This window comes from Cavia porcellus, unplaced genomic scaffold, assembly GCF_034190915.1.
Source record: "Cavia porcellus strain 051 isolate PalLab524CR breed Dunkin Hartley unplaced genomic scaffold, mCavPor4.1 scaffold_32, whole genome shotgun sequence".
NCBI lineage: Eukaryota > Metazoa > Chordata > Mammalia > Rodentia > Caviidae > Cavia > Cavia porcellus.
The window spans coordinates 46,202,520-46,214,190 of NW_026947515.1; the positions used below are offsets into that span (position 1 = coordinate 46,202,520).

The 11,671-nt window shown below is 38.1% G+C and overlaps 1 protein-coding gene across 1 annotated transcript in view; it reads left to right on the forward strand.

Annotated features, from left to right (window-relative positions):
- Window positions 1-1,168: 1,168 nt before the first annotated feature.
- LOC134474278 (zinc finger protein 431-like) overlaps window positions 1,169-11,671 on the forward strand; it is an 89,099-nt gene continuing 78,596 nt past the window's right edge. The window contains exon 1 of the mRNA XM_063241676.1: window positions 1,169-5,377. Coding sequence (XP_063097746.1) covers window positions 5,375-5,377 — 3 coding nt within the window. The 5' untranslated portion in view covers window positions 1,169-5,374. The remainder of the gene's footprint in view (window positions 5,378-11,671) is intronic.

Consider the following 11,671-nt stretch of genomic DNA (forward strand, 5'->3'; position numbering starts at 1 on the left):
TAAAAGCTTGGCTGAGGGGGGAGCTAGGATCGCTAACATCCTCTGACAATTGCTGGCTATTCTGGTAAATGACTGCTGTTATGAACTGATGGACTATGATGAGTTTAAATTTGAGTTCTCCTCAATGCTTCCCCACCTTAAGCTGGCCACCCATCCTGGAAGTCAACCAAACAAAATAAGAGAGAGTTGTTGGAAAGGGTTGAAGATGAATACATGTGCAGGGCTGTGGTGTGGCCTGGGCATGATTGAATTGAGAATGAGGCGACACTGCAAGGAACAAGATAGGCTACAGCTGAGGCCACCTAGGCTTCCTGAATAATTTTTCCTAATTAGAATCATCTGTTGCTTTGTGGGTTTCCTTGACCCTCTCCCAGGGGCCTGCTCAGCTTTTTACCATTGTCCACTCACTTGCTTGCTTGTTCTGATTAAATATGGGCTGCCTAGTGACAGGTGGCTGGCTGGTTAGCAGAGTTATGAGTTCTGAAGAAGATTTCACTCTTCCTGTTGCCCTCAAGACAATGAGACTTTTCTCCTTCTTTTGGTCCTTTGCTGTGCACTTTTTTGGGGGCTAGGTATTTAGGCATAGGCTCCAATAAAAACTTACCTTCCAGATAGGATAACTGTAAGTTTCCTGAAAATTTTGTTGCATGTAAATTTTCTTTACCTGTAGATGGAAGTGTTATTATCAACAAATATATTGCTAACTTATCAACATATGCTACCTTTTTAACATATCGAGGGGTATTATAGTGATTTCTCAGAAGGCATGATTATACACCTCTTTACATCATTGTGAGTATTCTGCATAACTTTTCTAAGTCAGTACTTATAAGTGAAATTGGTAGATAATTACGGAGGCCTCCATCAACTTGCTAAGTACTATGTAACATGAGTCTCGGTGTTTCTAGCAGTTCATTTGTTTACCAAGAATTCCTGACCAGATGCCAGTTATGCCTGCTTGGCACAGAATGGATTGTACAGGAAATTAAGTGGTTTTGATCTCCAAAGAATTGCTGGAGTCAAACTGAAACAGGTAAATGCTAAAAAACTGTTAGGGTTTACATAGATTAAAAACTCATTTACATAATTACTTGAAGAATGAGTTGATGCATTTGGAAGATTATTCAGAACATACAGCTAGCTGAATTGTATTAGATATTTATTTCTTTACTTTTATACAGGTACAAAATACCTGACTTATAGAATTTAGTATAAATATATTCTTTATCTCATGGTTTCCATGAGGGTTGTTTGATTTTGACTGTTTCCAAAGCATAAATATCTTGGAAAAAAGTGAAAAGGAAAAAGTAAGTTTTTTATTACATCAAGGAGCCAGAGAACAGTTTCAGAACCTGAAAGAAGGATCCAGAGACCAGATTTGGTTCATGGGTTCTAACACACATGGCTGCAGTTTATACATATAGAAGCAATCATAGTAATCTCCTACACATTTCTGAAGCCAAAAGGTGTTAACAAATGGATCACCAGGCTTTAGGGAATATATGACTTCTAGGAGTATTAAAATCCTGAAGAGTGTTATACTGAGATGCTAAAAATTAAAATAATTGATTAAAAGATAATTAACAAAAATAGTTACTTAAAAAGATAGTTATTAGTAATATTATCATTCTACTGAGCTCATTGCCCTAGTAATGAAGCACCAACCACATAGGTATAAATTAACTGACCACGTCATTCTGCTGTTCTGTAATGCGTCATCCCCCCCACATTAGTGACCTGTGTCCTATGTCAAATTTTGTTCCCCTTGTAAGAGACAAATGATGCTGTGCCAACCACTGTTCCCTTTATGAGAGACAAATGTTCCTGAAATTGGCAGACCAAGGGCTATGAATTGGCCAACCACCCACTGTGAAATGCCTCTGTCCTCAAGCAAAGGGGAACAAAGGCCCACCTTATTTCTCTTTCTCATCACTATGTACTTACTGATCAATGAGCTAATCATAAATGAACTATAAAAATCAGTCAAAACTCTAACTCAGTTGCACAGCTTTGCAAATTCCATTTGCACTGTGTCGCTGGGCACACAGTGCAAATAAAAGTGCTTCTTTTAAAAAAGATGTCTTGTCCCATTCGTCATCTTGGGGTCTTGCCCCGTTTTTTCATCATGGGGCCATGTTTTTTTTTTTTAAAGTAGAGTACAAAAAGAGCTGAGTGCCAATTAGTGACAAGGGAACTATACGGCAAGGGGAACTTTGAGTGTCAAGTCCTTGGGTGTCCCTGCCTCACCAGAAGGAAATGTTTAATTGGATTAGGTTCCATTTCAGCAATAATTGTCACCCCCATGCTTGGCAATATGATCACTTTCAGAATTCAGCATTTTTTTGAGCCTGAATGAGTAGCAAGCTTGTCTTGGAGTACTGATGCTTGCTTTTATTTCATCCTTACACTGTTGCAGACCATTACTATCATTTAAATGTAATGTCTTCACTATACATGGTAACTGTGCTCCTTTTGTGTTCACATACTGGGTTTCTTGGTGGAAAATTAATAGAAATGAGTGAAAATCATGAAAATGAAATCTGATGCCTCTAACAGAAACTTCCATCTCTCTGTTCTGTTGTGTCCTGCCCTGGCCTTTTCTCAGAATATTTTCTGACATCAGTGGACTTTTATTCCTGGAGGATTGAACGTGAATCCTGGAAACATTTGCAGCCCATTATGCAAAGAGTCCACTGATCCTTGAAAGAAAGCAGGGTAGCCATGAAATGGCAGGGATAAATAAAAAATTAGAGAAGACCTAACACCATCACTTCTCAAAATTTAATGAAATCAAATGGGAAATTGTACTTCTCAGTTCATTCCTGGAAGCAAGCATTACCCTGATACCAAAACTAGCGAACAATCCAAATAAGAAAGACAATTACAGACCATTCTGCCTAGTGAACATTGAAGCAAAAATCCCCAATAAGATACTGGCAAACAGACTGCAGAATATCATCAAGAAGGTTTTACATCATGATCAACTGGAATTATTCCCTGGTACTCAGGGGTGGTTCAACTTACATAAATCCATACATATAATACACCGTATTGACAAATCCAAAAGCAAAACTCATTTGATCACTTCAATAGATGCAGAAAAAGATTTTGACAAAGTGCATCACCTATTCATAATAAAAAACCTACAAAAATTGGGGAGATGATCTTTATCTCAAGATAAAAGCCTTTTATTACAAACCAACAGTCATCCTCATACTAAGTGGACAAACACTGAAAGCTTTCACTCTAAAATCAGGAACAAAACAAGTGGAGACAACTGTCTCCACTCTTATTCAATATAGTCCTGGAAACTAGCTGGAGCAATTAGACAAGAGAAAGAAATAAAAGGAATAAAGATAGGAAAGGAAAAGCTTAAAATGTCATTATTTGAAGAAGCCATGATACTCTACGTAGAAGACCCTAAAAATTCCACCAAAAGACTTCTAGTTTAAGAAGCAAATTCAGTAATATAGCTGGTTACAAAGGCAACACTCAACAATCAATAGACTTCATAAACAAGAATAAAAAACCCATGGAAAGAGAAATCAAGGAAACAATAACTTTTACAATAGCATCCAACCAAATGAAATACTTAGGAATCAATCTAATAAAGGATGTAAATGATCTCTACATTGTAAACTACAGTACTCTCAAAATGGAGATTGAAGAAGATATTTGAAAATGAAGAGCTATCCCATAGTCTTGGGTAGGGAAATTCAATATAGTGAAAATGACCATACTTCCAAAGCTATTGTACAGATTTAGTGCAATCCCAATCAAAACCCCATAGCATATCTGAAAGAATTACACAAAATAAATCCTAAAATTCATCTGGAACCAGAAGAGACCTAGAGTAGCAAAGGTGATCCTGGGCAACAAAGGAAAGATAAGGTTCATCAAAATCCCTGACTTGAAATTATACTATAAAGGTATTGTGATAAAAAAAAAAGATGTGGTACTGACAAAAAACAAAACAAACAAAAACCAGATGCAAAGATCAAAGCAACAAATTAGAAGATGGGGAAACAATCCCAGACCACTAAACCATCTTATCTTTGACAAAGGTGCCAAACAGAGTCATTGGAAGAAAAGCAGTCTCTTTAATAAATGGTGCTGGAAAAACTGGCTCCATACATTCTGAATATTATCTTTCAAAGTGTATTAAGCTAAGATCAGAATAGATCAAAGATCTTATATTAAAACAGAAACATTAAATCTGCTGCAAGATAGAGTAAGTAAAACTCTTGAAGACATTCATGTAAGCAAAGTCTTTATGAAGAAAACTTCGATTTTTGAACAGCAAAAATCGAAGAGAATTGAGAATCTCACCCTACTGAAAAACTTTTTAACAGCTAGAAATAACTAACAGAGTGAAAAGACAACCCACAACGTGAGAGAAAATGTTTGCCAACTGTTCTTCAGACAAAGTATTACTATTGAGAGCATGAAAAACTAAAAAATTTCAGTCTTCCCAGATTTAAAGACCAAATCCAAAAATGTGCATCTGAGGTGAAATACACAGTTCTCAGATGAAGAAATAGAAACAGCAAATAAATATGTGATATAATGTTCTGCATCACTCGTCATTTAAGAATTGCAAAGTAAATAACACTGATATGTCACCTTGCCCCAGAAAAAATGCCTACTGTCAAGAAATGAAGCAATAACGAATCCTGGAGAGGTTGTGGAGGAAAAAGGAACCCTTCTCCATTGTTGGTGGTAAAGCAACCACTGTGGAAATCAGTGTGGAGATTCCACACAAACTAGGTCTACAGTTCCCACTCAACTCAGCTATTCTCCTTCTGGGTATCTACTCAAAAGAATAAAAATTATCATACCACAGTGATATATGTGCACCCACGTTTATAGCAGCAGTTTGTGGTAGCCAGATCTTGTGTGGAATGCAGGACCTCTAGCTTGCCAGGCAGGTACTTAAGCTAAATCGGTGGACCACATTTTTTAGTTTTTAACTTTCAAAGAAAATGGGTGTGGGAGAAAAAACAAGGACTGAGGTAAAGACTTTCAGTGCAAATACCCATCAGACGTGCTGAGGTCAACATTCCAGAAAACAGCCAGCTCCAGAAGCCTCCACCAGCTTTCATTGGGGATCCACAGTTACAGGGTGTTTTATTTTCTGCAATTATTCTTGGTGGGGAAGGCAGGCAGGAGAGCAGGAGCCAATCAGTGATGAAGAGACTGGCTGAAGAACTGTCCAATCAGGCGGGCAAAGGTAGGCGGTGTCTTCCGGTGTCATGGCGTCAATTGCAAGGCCAGGGCACAAAAGGGAGCACTAGATGTTTGCTAGACCACTGTTTTTTGCTTCTATTCGCTGTGGACTGCTTAGAAAGAACCTGGGAGACCTCCAATCTACGCAATGGTGATGTTATGGGATGGGAGCAGTGAAATGGGGTGGAATCCGATTGAGACCAGTTAGAAGTGGTGAGAAGGGGCTGGGGGTTTAGCTCAGCTGCATAAGCGCCTGCCTTGAAAGCAGGCAGTCATGAGTTTGATCCCCTCTACTGATAAAAAGGAAAAAGACCAAAAGAAAAAAAAAAAGAAACGAAAAGGAAAAAAAAAAAAAAAGAAACAAGTGGTGAGAAGCAGCTGTGCTGTCTAGCGCCTGTGTGCTTAGCCTCAGACCCTGAGGTCCTCTATTGCTAGCAGTGAGTCATCCTCTGTCCCTTTTACCTCTCGCTGGCGCCAGGACAGTTCTGGGTCCCTAGAACGCTGTCGCCACTGTGATACTACCAGTCCACAATGCCATTTTTGAAATCGCCTGCTGCCCTTGCTCCTCCAACAGTCTGGGCCCAGTAAGGGGCATGAGGAGACCCTGATTCCGATGTGGTTTCAAGCTGGATGCAGCTGTTATAAGCTAGGTCTCTGCTCTCATTCCTGTCAGCAGCAGATCTGAAAGCCAGAAGTTTATAAACGTCTGTGATGCAGGACCTCATAGGCACAACTGCTCTCCTTAAACTTATGCATTTATGTATTTTGTGATCGCCTAAATTTATACTATGTTCTCGTATTTCCATGCTCATGAAAGGTGGAGGCAAAGGTTCTGAGAATTCAAAGATGTGTAGTGATGTGCCTCAGTGGAGGAAGGCTTCCCAAACACCGGATGAAATGCTGTGTATTATAGAGAAAAATGGAAAGAATTTCTGAACATACTTTATGTGACACATGTGCTCATAGACGATGTTTGGGAGAACAGCCATAGAGGTTTAAATTTTGAGTAAAATGAAGCAGATGTAAAAGTGTCATCAAGGGCAGGGTAAACTGTGTTTGCTAAGACGAATTCCAGAAAGGGCTGCCTCTTAAATTCTCATTGAAAAATGCCTAAATTTAGTTATTTGCATGAACATATATATACACGTGATATCCTTCTGAATGGAAAGGAATATGGGTGTCATGTCTGAATTAAGAGGTGATTTAATAGCTTGGTTGATCATATACATTGTTGAAATTTGGAAATGCTCTGCAGTGGACTTTACTAAGTGGTGTAAAGGAGATGCCATAAATTGAAATTGTGCAGGGATATCAATAGTTTAGTCCTGAAGGATTTTCTGCTTAGGGTGGATCAGATGAGCATGGAAAGGATGTGGACCTGACTGGCAGGACGCAGAGTGCCAATAGCAGGATATACAACAGAGAGGGTCTTCCCCGAAAGTCAGGTAGTTCTTAGGGTAAGCATGAAGTTAAAGTTGGCTTATGATTTCTTCCTTGAGGTGAAAAACACCAAGTCTGGTAAGAATCAGTATTCCATATCCTTGTAAACCCATGAATTCTGTGTTCTTCACTTGAGATCTAATTTTGATTATCTCTAATTATGACCCAGTGTCATGAAGGTGAAATTTGAATTTTTTTTGTAACAGGGATCGAACTCATGATCTCAAGCTTGCTAGGTAGGTGTTCATGCTGGTGAGCTAAATACCCAGCTCTGAAAGTGTTTTCTGTATACTATGTATGATATCAACATTGTTCCTCAGAAAATGTTGAGTATTGTGGAATTTTTCTATATTGTATGGATATAATTTTTAAAGCAAATCAAAGGTGTCGTACGCAGTCACTTTTCAAGTTTCACATTGTCTGTGGGGTGTCTCAGTCGGGGTTTCTATATTTCAGACAGCTCTGTAACTTAGGCTAGCCCCAAACTCAAGGAAGTTCTCCTGCATCAGCCTCCCAAGATATATTTCTTATATCTGAATGGAGAGTGATCACTTGGTGACACTGAGCTATAATTTGAAACTTGTACCTGATTTCATTGTTTATACATTTTTAACATACATCAGTTTTCCATGAACATTTGAGTTATTATTTATGTATCATATTTGATGTTATTTATGCTTTGTTCTATGAAACCAAATTTAAATATCAAGATACTGCTTAAGTATATTAAGAACAAAGGCCTCAGTGGCCTAAATGAGAGTTGAAGAGATATTACTGTTAGTACATCAAAGTGATTCATGAGATATTTGTCTGCCTCTGTGCTTTATGGATGCTGGTCCTGCAGGCTCTCACTATGAGCTCTGCCTTGGAGGCAGTGCACAGGGACTCTTGCGGTGACTCACCATAAGAATCAGTGCAAGAGAGGGAAAAAAAAGAAAAAAGAAAAGAAAAAGAGCTCTAAGGGATATAACAGTAAGTGTGTTTAGGGGTGTTAAATAGCTGACTATATCAATGTTTTTGGATCATTGAACACAGCTGTTTGCAGTCTCCCTGTTTGAATGTCCACCTTGTATTCTTTGATACTGTGATTTGAGCAACTATTTTCAAGATGATAATATGTAATCTACTAACAGGCGATTTCTTACTGTTATGTTTTTTTTTTTTTGTAGTTCTGTATTAGGTGTACCCTTACACCGCTTTGTTTTGTTTTGTGTTTTTCTCTTTTTCCCTCTTTAAAAAAAAAAGAATCAGTGCCCCTGTTTGGCTGGTACGTTAGCTGTGAGTTGCAATATAGCATCAAATTTGCTGTATCAAAAATGTATATATACAAAAATTAATCCCCATGATGTGGAATAAAATTTGAAGAAATCACTCTCCATTCAGCTGTTTTGTTTGGTTTTATTTGTGTAGTTTAGTTTTGTTTTATTGAGACAAGTTTTCTCTATGTATATCAGCTAGATTTGAACCATTTATGGAGCACAAAATTGCCCTAACCTCAAAGCAGCATTCCTGTCTGAACCTCTTGAGTGCTGGGATTATAGATCTGTGTGTTTTTACCCTAGAAAATATTGAGGCTTGTAACTTAGCTGTGTTGTAGGTTGGCTTAATAGATGCCATCTTGAGCTTTGCATTTAACTAGTGCCCTGTATTTCACTCAGAAAAATGGAAAATCACTCAGGGTATAAGTCCCAGGAGAAAAGCAAAATGAGCTGTAAACAAAGAAAAAAATTAACGTGCTCAACAAAAGAAGCAGAATACAGTTGTTATCCAAAAATTATTATAAGATTCTAGCTAAATGATTTCCAACTATCTTTTGGTGATTCTATCTTTTAAAACATCTCTAACTTTCCAGTTCAGAGCCTCTTGTTTAGATCCTGAAATGGGGGTGGGGGTTCTGTATACAAGTGGTGCTGAGAGCAGCTAATGAAATTCCACATTTCTCAATTGGGTTGCTTGGCTTCCTATATTATTGTTCACAAAATCACCTCAAGCTGCAGAAACCTTACTGACACAAGCAAACCTCAGGATTAAATAACAGTGCCCCTGAAATGAAAGAATAGTAGTGAAAAGGATAAGAGAAAAAAGACAAACATCATGTGCTATAATGCCCACCTCTTTTCCCCAGCAATGAAGAAACTGAAACAGGAGAATGGCCATATATTCAAAGACAGCCTAACCTACATAGTGAGTGCAAGGCTTCCCAGAACTCCAAAGTGAGACTATGTCTTTAAACCAAAAACTAAAATGAAAAAAAAAAAAAAAACCAAGTAGACAGAAAAATTATTAAAAACAAACAATAATAGAGCTGAGTGAAATTTCAGTTATGAAAAATGGGAATTATTGAATGATGTTGCAGAGGAAAGAAGTCCATGTAGTGGCATCCAGGAGGCAGGGACTAACACTGACTTAGGAATGGCACCTATTGTGCTACAGGACAACAGTGACCTGCTTCCTCCAATACATTTGCAGTTCACTAGACAGAGGACTTCTAAAAGCTCATGGAAATGTTAAACTCAGGGCAAACAAGCAGCCTGAAATTCTGGCTTTGGAACATGGCCTTTAGCAGACATTTCATATTTAAATTGAAATAAGAGAAATATAATCCTGCCCTGTTTGATATCAAATGCAGCAAGTTTAATGGCTCACAACATTGAGAAATGAAGTCATAAACCAAAAGAAGTTCAAAAATTTTCTTAGAAAAAAAGAAGGAAGAATAGCCCTGAATTTTCAGGAGTGGTCTTTGGGTTTTTGGCCCAGACCTATTCTCAGGGGTCATTTATACAGGAAAGTCACAATGTGAGTACAGTGTGGGTCTCAGACTACAATCAACCTATAAGCTTATAGCTGCTTAACTAATAATATTCAACAGGGGAACAAGTCAGCCAGAAAAGGTATGTGGAAAGAGCCAAGGCATTTTGTGGGAACAATAGTCCAGGTGTTCTGGTCATTGAATATGGTAATTGATGCCCATCTGAACTTCCTGGAGGAGGTGGTGGTAACTGTAGTACATTGCAAACTGTTGTTTTTCTCTTCAGGACCATGTAGACCTGGTCACTTCATCTTCACCTTCAGGTCTGGCTTTCTTCAGCTGTGCCTGTAGCAGTGATTGTTGTACTTAGTTTTTTGCATTAACTATTTGAGGTTCCAGTTCCTCTCTCATTGTATATCAATTTCTCTCTACATTGATATCCTTTGCTAAAATCACAGTTCTATTTGAATGAATAAAGTGAAATATTCATTACTACAGGCCAGGGATTTATCTTCGGAGGCAGAAACACCTGCCTGGATAGTGCTAGGTTGTAGCTTTGATGCCCGGTACCTAAAAAAAAAAAGTAATTTAAACTGCAAGGAAAGAAAATAATTTCATTTGTGAAAATTAAGATTTACAAAATTTATAACTAAATATGTCAATGGCAAATTAAACATTGTTAATAGTCATATTTAGATCTAAAGTAGTTGGGTCTGGAGATTGAACTCAAGGATACAAGGAGCTTCCTGGAGAGCACAAGGTCACGAGTTCAATCCCTCATACAGAAAAAAAAATCACAATTGTCAATGATGCAGTGCTATGAGCACATTTATTGAAACTGATACTTGGTATTTAATAAGCTCAATGTTTCTTTTGTGACCTATGAAATACCTGCAGATAACATGGGTATTACAGTGAATGATATACTGTCCCTTATAGGATTGCTATTTTCTGAGTTGGTTTTATTTTTTGTTTTCCCACATACTTGAAAGTTGAAAATGTTGGCTGGTTCTAGGTAGAAAAACTGTGATAATCGTTTTTTCATTTTAATGATATATATCCATATATTCATTAAGAACATTTTATTTGCTACAGTTACTCCAAGTCAAATTGATAAACAATTCTTAAATTTACAGGCAGCTGAGTTAGTTAGAAATAGAGGCAACCATACCCTGATATAGTGGAATGAAATTCCTGACCTTCCATGTGTGGTATGAGTTTGGGTTCTCTAAAGTGAAAGAATGAATTTTAGGAACAACAGAAATTAAGAGCACAATATACTTCTTGAGAGAAAGAAAGCCACCTGAGAGAGAGAAGGGGTCCTGAGCGGGATGCCAAACACTGTCTTTCTAGGGAACTTTGTAGAGTAAAATCATGTGGTAAGCTGAGTTTAAGGTGGGGAAAAATCAGAACTCACAATGCAGATGGGCATAAGATGGGACAGAGCTATGGTAGCCAATAAGATTATAAGTTCATGTAAAAGTTGATTAAATTGGGAACAAAGGGGAAGGGAGTCACATAGGAAGCAGGCATTCTTAGGCAGCTGTGACTTTTCCCTTAGGGTTATGGGAGGGTGACACCTGAGTTCATCAGGATGATAGGAGATATTTAAAATGTCAGTCCTTAGAATAAGCATACTTTTCTTTGAATGGTGAGTCCTGACCTCCTCAGAGTGCTAAGGCACTATTTAGAATATCAGTCTTTAGGATATGGATGAATTTGCTTATCATTTGTCTTGAGACTTGGCCCATAGCATGACGTGTCAGTCTTCCCCATAGTTGCATGGTATCTCGTCTCCTGCATGGACTCCTTGGAGGACCTAGCCCTGCCTTATGGCAATACTATTTAACTAACTTAGGTGCCTGTAACAGTACTGTTTGGATAATTGATTACAGATGTCTTGTGCTCTGGGTGAATGATCTGGGGATTACAGTGTGCAATGTATTTTCAAGTGTTACCCCCAATTGACATGTTTTGAAATTTAATTTTAGTTGATGTGTTCTTTTTTCATTGAAATAAAATGGATTTGAAAATTAAAAGACTGAGGTAAAGCTCTTCAGTACAAACACTCCTCTGGTCGAGCTGAGTTCACCACTGTAGAAGAATGGCAGCTCCAGAAGTCCCTGCTCTACAGTCTATCTTTTGAGATCCTCTCTTGCAGGGAGGGGTTCCTTTCCCTGTTGATTCTTGACTCAGAAGGCGAGCAGTAGAGCAGGAGTCAATCATTGATGAAGGGGCAGGCTATATGAAGTGTCC